The following is an 8,330-nucleotide window of genomic DNA, read 5'->3' as shown; positions in this document are numbered from 1 at the left end:
CCTCGACGGCACTTAACAATAACAATGTGCTCTGGTCAGAGCTGTCATTATTACTCCATTACAATGATGCTTCAAGTAGCATAGTTTCATCAGCACGCACTAAAGCAGGTGCTGTTGTTTTTGTTCTGACTTTGTCAATGTTCTGGTATTCTAGCTACAACATTGTGGTAATTAGTATTTGTGAACCTGTAACAATACATTTTTTGAGAATGAAATAGTAATTAAAGAAAAAGGTAGAGAAAAATCAAAAAAGTCTTCCATTCTGTCACTAATAATGTAAATTTTAATGTCGTAATTCAATGTAGAAAGATTTTATAAAACAATTTTGTTGTTAGTATTCTTATATTACATTTAAGCAATTACAGCCATATCATATATTACTCTGATTAAAATTGATAGCAAATATTACTAAGTATTCTGTATGGTCTGGCATGGGAAGTGGTCCATGGGGAAAGGAAGTGAGTTACTGTACCCAGTGACACCAACACTAGAGATACCACTGTATGAAAAAGCATTTTTCAGTTCCCAAAGCCTTTTCATACACTTGAATCTGTTTCCTGCCTTCCACGATGGTAAGCAGAGCCTAGACTGCCAGTATTATGACCCATGTTATAGGTTAGGACATTGTGGCCCAGAGAGGTGAAGTGCACCCAAGGTCACACAGCCAACAAGAGGCAGAGCTGTGGCCCATGCTTGCCTTGCCACCCCCATCCCCAGCAGCCTCTTCTCCCCGGAGCCTTTACTCTGACAGCGGTGGAACCTACTGCAGGAGCCTTGCATGAAAAACTGTGCAGCCGGGGTGCCGCTCCGGAAATACCAGGCCTCTGTTCTCTCGCTTGAGGCTGGGCGCTCAGGGGGATCCTTCTTTAAGGAGTGTTCGGCCTTCCTGTAGAACTCCAGTCTTAATTTTAGCTTGGAGGTCTGCCACCAGTGGCTTTAGGAGAGGCAGGCTGAAGTTATCTGGGACAGCTGTCAGCCGGCATGCTGGGTGGGGCCTATTTAACCGGCAGGGGCACAAGTCTGGGGACACTGAAATTGCTGGTCTCTCTGCCCCAGTGTTTTCAGCCCCGCCGCCCCACACGGATCTCCTCCTGTGGCTCCAGCCAGCTCAGTGATGATGGCTGAAGAACACACGGACCTCGACCTCGAAGCCCAGATCGTCAAGGACATCCACTGCAAAGAGATTGACCTGGTGAACCGAGACCCCAAGAACATTAACGAGGACATAGTCAAGGTAGGCTCGGCCCGCTGGCCCTTGCTCGCAGACCGTGGGCCTGCCCTGCACAACACTCTGCTGCTTGTCACTGGACAGTTTCTTCTCCAGGCACCATCAGCCTTCCTGAAAAGAGGTCTTGTGACTGTCTTCTCCTTCCCACTCCCCCCAAAAAGGTGCGCACAACCCCCAAAGAGCCTTTAGCATAAAACAGGAGCAAAAAAAGTACCCACACATACACACCCAGGTTGATGAGGGTGAGAGAGGCAAGTTACAAAGAAAATGCCTCCCCACCACTCTGAACCTCTCCCATTCACTCCTGGCCCTGGTCCTGGAAGGAACAGAACAGGGGCCAAGTTGGGCTATTTTCTGTGCCAAGGGGGATTTCTGTAGTCTCCATAGTGGGCGTGGGGTTAATCCCCAGAGAGTGGCTTCCAGAAGCTGGCAGCCCCCCAAGGAACACTCACTCTCCCTGAGCTCTGCCCAGCACTTGTTCATCTGGCAGCCAAGCTGAGGGGGCCTCCCTTGTCCACCGGCCAGGAGCGGAGCAGAGGCATCCTCAGAGGGCACCATCCCTGAAAGGAAATGCTTGGAAAAGAGTTATCCAGTCCAAGAGGAGCCCCCCAGAGCCACTGCCTGAAGGCAGCCCTCTGGCATTGCCTGGGTGACTCCAGTGATGCAGCCGCCCCCAGGCCCACACCCAGCTTCCACACCATAGTCGGAGGAATCTTTCTAGAGCAGAATTCCTCAGAGCAGGATCCTCAGCCACCAGCGTCAGAGCCACTAGAGGAGGATTTCAAGGTGTAGGTGTCTGGGGCTTCTACTTCCAACTGAATGGATCAGAATCTCACACCTGCATTGTTTCCAATAGAAACCTAAGGCAATCACCTATGCAATTTTAAATTTTCTAGTAGCCACATTAAGGTCCCAGGGTGGTGCAAATAGTTAACGCTTGGCTGCTGACCATTAGTTTGGTGGTTCAAACCTACCCAGAGGTTCCTTGGAAGACTGGCTGTGAGGTCACAGCCACTGAAAGTCTATGGAGCAGTTCTACTCTGCACACATGGGGTCACTGTGAGTCAGAACTGACTTGAAGACAATTGAGTGTTTGTTTGTTTGTTTGTTTTGTTAGTAGCCACATTGGAAGGGAAAGAAAAGATGGGAGGGCAGGAACAGGTGGAATTAATTTTAGTGATAGTTTTTATTTAAACTCAATATATCCTAAATAGTACCATTTCAACATGTAATCAGTATAAAACAGTTCTCAATGAACTACTGTACATATCTTCTTCATCTTTAAGATCCAGTGTATATTTTATACTTGCCAAGATCAAGAAAACTAAGTGCCACTGAGTCGATCCCAATTCATAGTGATTCTATAAAACAGGTTAGAACTGCCCCATAGGGTTTCCAAGGCTGTAATAGTTTCAGAAGCAGAGTGCCCACTCTTTCTCCTGAGGAGCAGCTAGAAGGTTTGAACCACCGACCTTCTGGTTAGCAGCCAAATGCCTTAACCACTATACCACCAGAGCTTTTTATACTTATGGTACATCTCAATTTGGGCTCTAAATTTTCATCAGAAGTACTTGTTATGAATCTAGAGTTCATAGTACACAGTTGAAAATAGGTTCATTGTTCCAGACATATTTAAAAGTTTTCCAAAAACAGACTTGAGTAGCAGGGTTTAAGTGTAATTAATTAAAATTAAATGAAATCTAAAATTCCTCACTTACACTAGTCACATCTCAAGTGCTCAGAGCTTGCAGTCTCCATGTTAGACAGCAGCTTTAGGGCTTTTTCTGAAGCAAGCCCCTGAACTGCTTTTCTCAATTAGGGTACCTCTCACATGGATGGAGCCTAAACTCCCCACATGGCTTTCAAGGCCCAGTGCAGTCTTGCCCCAACCTGCTTCTTCTGCCCTGTTTGCTCCAGGACCAGCCATGCTAACCAGGACACACTACTAAACCTTTGCCAGGAGTGCCTGCCTTCAAGGCCCAACTTAAATGTTACCTCCTCCTGGAAGCCTTCCCCAACTTCACCAATCAGTTGCTCTCCCCTCCCCACTTGGAGCATTCAGTAGGTTCTGACTTATGGCAACCCCATGTGCTACAGAGTAGAACTGCTGCCTAGGACTTTTTTGGGTGTGATCTTTAAGGAAACAGATCACCCAGCCTTTCTTCCCCCATACAGCTGGGTGGGTTTGAACCGCCAACCTTTCAGTTAGTAGACAAGCACAAACCGTTTGTGCCACCACAACAGCACATATCATCTTTGTATCTATCATTAGTGGTGAAGATGGTAAATTGCAGCACAGTGTGAAAAGTACTGTCGTAGGGAACTTGGGAAACAAATTTTGTAAAATGAAAACATTGCATAATAACTCTGAAGTATGATTAGTCATGATTTCTGCAGTGTGGTCTCGAGGGACTAGGACTAGCCTTGATTTTAATGGACTTGATTTCAAATCTGTGATCTTCTACAGAAAAATAATGGCATGGGGAACGTCACTTAAGTTTTCTGAGCCTCAGTTTCCCCCTATAAAATAAGAATAATATTATTTACCTCCAGGGGGTTAAATGAATCTCAGAGCAACACTGTTCAATAGAAATCTGATGTGAGGGTTAAAGGAGGTGAGTGGTTTGAAAGTGTCTAACACCATTCCTGGCACAAGGCAAGGGTATAGCGAAGGTGAGCTGAATAAGAAAGTCCAGGAGCTCATAGTCTGAAGGACATGAGAACCTTTACATCCAGGTTATTCCCTGGGTGAGGGCAATGCTGGCTCAGTGATAGAATTCTTGGCCTCTACACAGAAGACCCAGGTTTGATTCTTGGCCAATGCATCTCATGCACGGCCACCACCTGTCTGTCATTGGAGGCTTTCATGTTGCTGTGATGCTGAACAGGTTTCAGTGGAGCTTCCAGACTAAGATGGACTAGGAAGAAAGACCTGGCAATCTACTTCCAAAAATCAGCCAATAAAAACCATATGGGTCACAGGGTCCATTGTACATGGGGTCATCACGAGTTGAGGACTAACTCCACAGCAGCTAACCATGACAACAATATCCAGGGTGGTCCCTGGTGGGATACTGGGGAGTGGAAGAGAGGATCCCATGGTTTCTGGGAAGATCCACAAAAATAGGTGCCAGTGCAAAGGGGGCTCTCGGGTCCTGCTGAGCCTAGAGTGAGCTTCTAATCCAGAGGGAGGGGTAGGATCAAACAGCCACTTTTTGCAGCCTCCCCTTGGGGCTGAAAGCTATCATCCCTTGGGGTCCTGGGGGCCCTGAGGCCTCTGGAAAACATCACTGAGAAAAAGTAAAAAGGCCGGCAGATAAGTTTGATGAAAAGAGATTGTGATTTTGTTTTTTATGTATTTGCATGTATGTGTGTGTGTGTGTGTGTGTGTGTGTTGCCACATTTTCCATCACAAAAGATACTCAATGCTTCCTAAACAATGACTGCCCCTTTGGTTTGAGGAGTTCTTTGGCCTTTTCTCTTTCTTTTATTTGTAAATGACTGAGAAAGGAAAATGTTTAGAAATCCAGAACAATCAAGTAAAGACCACAAATAGGTACAAACAGATTTCAAGTTTATGTAATGGTCCACTAGGGAATAAGGAAAAGGAAGGAAGGAGGATGTGGCTAGAAGGAAGGGGGGCATTCTCTGTGCATCTGGCCAGCCTTCTGATCACCTGGATTTCTTTTATCAAGTGGGGAAAAGGAAAGATAAAGAGAAGAGGAAGGAAAAGTGATGGACAGAAGGAATGAGACAGAGAAAGATAGAGAGAAAGCAAAGATAGAGGAGGAGCTGAAGCCTGGGAAGGCCCTGGTGGCTCTCATCAGGGGTGGCTTCACATGTGGTAACAGACTTCATGTAGGCTGGAGTGAGTGACACAGAAAGAATGCTGGACATGGGACTAGGCTACCAAGACCAGAGTTCTGGTCCCAGCCCTGACACTAATTTGCTGTGAAATTCTGGGCAAATCCTTTTCCCTCTCTGGGGCCAAGTCACTAATGCAATCAGAGGTTGGCTGGAAAGTGGGAGGCCCAGTCCACTCTGCCACCAGCCACTGAGATTTCACACAGAAAAGTCATGGATGATGAGTGGAGACATATCCACCATCCATCCCCGTGGCTTTGACCCCCAGCCAGAGGAGGCATTTATTTGCCTTTGATTTTCCTCTGTCAAAACTTCCCCAAGCAAGGCCTGGCTCTGCCCTTGAATCCAGGCTAGAAAATGAGTGCCAAAGGCCGAGGGTGAGCCCTGTCAGGCCAATAAGCTTAAACTGCAGTCTCCAAGGTATGGGGCTAAGGCCAGGGCAAAGTCAAGGGTTAGAGGTGGGGACATGGAGAAAGTACACTGCCCCCCACACATACCTCCCACCCTCCTGACCTTTACTACCCTACCATCATCACCAACAATGATCTCACAAGTTGCTACTGAGCACCTGCTATGCGCTAGGCACTGTTTTCTCAGAGGAGCTCTTCTCAGAGGTGATGAACATGACAGACCTACCTCAAGTACCTCTATGGCAGGCTCTAGAGGGTCAAAAATGTATGTCACAGGTCCCTAGGGCTCTCCAGCTTTCCAGTAGGTACACTTGAAGTCACGTTTCCCTTGTTGCAAAGGTTCTAACCCCCTTCCCCATGTATGCTATAGGATCCCAGCCCTTTCCCAAAGTCATCCCAAATAATTTCTGAGAGGCCTCAGGGGCCGCTTTATCAATAGCGCTTTCTTGCTCCCTCACTCACACTTGTCACCTGGGCCCTAAAACTCAGAGGGTCTCACAGGTCCTTCCGCTTCTGACCTCAACCTACTCTTCTTAAGAATGCAAAGGAAATCCTTCAGAGAGGACAGAGGGATGGACACAATCCTAGGCCTCCATCATACTAGTTCCCACCCCACCTCCAGCCCATACCTCTCACAAAACTCCCTCCTCCTTCAAAAACACAAACACCCTTTTGCCTATCGGCTCAGGCCAATAAATGCCAGAAGAACCAGTACCTCCCCAGATCTGCAGGCTCTGCTTCCTGATTGGACCCATATGGGACACCCTGCTACACAAAGAGGAAACTGACCTGTTGCCTCCTCATGAGAAGAATTCAACTCCACAGAGAAGATAACACTAGAATGATGATAATATATATATAAGGAGAAGGTACTAAACATCTTAATTTAGGGCAAGATAAAGTATCGAGGGAGGTTATGGAAGAAGAAAATTACTTTTACCTGGGAAAATTAAAGAGCTGGCTTCATGGGGAAGTGGTCTCCAATATAAAAAATTGAAAATATTTAAAATATGGAAAGGGGAAAAGGCTTTCCAAGAGAAAGAAACAAAATAAGCAAAAGTGTTGAGGCTTTTCATAACATTGGGAGGAATGTTGGGCAGAGTTGGCAAACGTAAGAGAACATATTATCACATCCCATGCCTATGTTCATGGCAGACATTACTAATCAATCACAGCACTGTTCCAGGAATCCACATACCATCTACCCAGAATTGGCACAACAGATGAAACTTCTTTGCTGCTCTGTGTATAGAACAATGAACTTTTCTCTTGGACTAGGTCAGATTATCTGAAGGGGAATTTGTAGAAGTAAAGGTAAGAAGGAAGACTATGTAGAGGTTATATTTTGGAGAGTCATCCAATCCACCATTTCCTTTTGAAAATACCTTGTCTTCTATCAATTACCTCTAAGAAATGATACTTTGGATTAACTCACACTGAGGTACTGATAACTTTTTAGTGTTACTGGGACTTTTGGATATCATCTAGTCTAGTGTTTTGCAAAATGTGGTCTTCTTTCTTGAGGAACTTGTTAAAATGCAGATTCCTGGATTTGGCCACCAGAAATTCTTATTCAGCAGGTCTGGTGAAGATCTTGGACGACTGTTTCACACTTTCAGGTTTGGGTGTCAGCAAACTACTGTCCCTCCTCCTATAGAGGAGAAACTTGGGGTCCAGATATATGACCTCTTTTCTCTAATGACACACTGTTTCTGTTACTACTTCTGTGTAACAAATCACCCCCAACATTCAGTGGTTTGAAGCAATAACCATTTTATGATCACTCACAATTCTGTGGGTTGACTGGCCTCAGCTGGGCATTTCTCACACAGCTGTAATTACATGCCAGCTGAGGCTACAATTATATGGGGGCTCCACTGAGCTGGACCATCCTCGGTGGCTCATTCATGAAGCTGGAGCCTGGAGGATGGCTGGAATCTGGGTTCAGCTGGGACACTAAAACAGCTGAGCCTCTATCCCCATGTGCTTTCAGGGCCTCTGCCTTCACATGGCCTCTCCACTGGTCTCTGATGGGCTAGGTGGACTTCTAACATGGTGGCCTAGGTTCCCAAAACACAAAAGCAGAGGCCACCGGGTCTTCTTAAGGCTCTTTTCTAAAACTTCCCCATATCACTTCTGCTGCATTCTGGTGGGTAAAGTGAGTCTGGGCTTGCCCTATGACTCATCCCAACATGGGAGGAGACTATACCCAGACACAACACTCATTGAGAGGCATGACTTACAGGGGTACCTTTGGAGACTAGCTAACTGCCCACTGAAAGCTGGTGCACAGCTAAGCCTAGAGCCCAGCTCAGGGCTGTTTCAATTGTTCACCACTCCCACTGTTCCAAATCTCCTCATGTCAGATTCAGGGAGGGCAGGAAAGAGAATGGGGAAGGTGGAGTTCAAGGACCAAGGTTCACAGCTACGCTAATGGGGTTCTTCCAGCATATTCCCTTCTCCCTCTTTGCAGCCCCCACGTTATCTCAGTCTCTTCCCAGATATTTTACATGAACCAAAAACCTTTTAAGCCCCAGCCTAGGTGCTCCAGATCCCCCTGTAGGGTGCAACAGACTCCAATCTTCAGATAATCCCTACCCCTCAAAACCCCACTCTTTTATGTTCTGTGCCTTAGCTCCTTCTGGGGACCCTGGTGATAGGATGACGCTAGTTAGTTATACTGCAGGGTAAATTCAGCCACAGGTTTGATGCCAAACCAAACTGAGTGCCAACTCCTGCTTGTCCTTTCCATGCTGTGTGAAATAGATTAATAGCTAGATTATGAGAGTGATTATAGATTATTAATTAGATTGTAATTATATAAATAT

At 46.1% G+C, this 8,330-nt stretch overlaps 1 protein-coding gene across 1 annotated transcript in view; it reads left to right on the top strand.

Moving 5' to 3' along the window:
• The first annotated feature begins 1,114 nt into the window (after positions 1 to 1,114).
• The window catches only part of CAV3 (caveolin 3), a 20,314-nt gene continuing 13,098 nt past the window's right edge, over positions 1,115 to 8,330 (top strand). Inside the window, exon 1 of the mRNA XM_007945848.2 lies at positions 1,115 to 1,234. Coding sequence (XP_007944039.1) covers positions 1,115 to 1,234 — 120 coding nt within the window. The remainder of the gene's footprint in view (positions 1,235 to 8,330) is intronic.

Source organism: Orycteropus afer, unplaced genomic scaffold, assembly GCF_000298275.1.
Source record: "Orycteropus afer afer isolate SDZICR_OR568_19922 unplaced genomic scaffold, OryAfe1.0 scaffold00144, whole genome shotgun sequence".
Classification (NCBI taxonomy): Eukaryota; Metazoa; Chordata; class Mammalia; order Tubulidentata; family Orycteropodidae; genus Orycteropus; species Orycteropus afer.
This window is presented reverse-complemented; position numbering and strand designations above follow the sequence as displayed.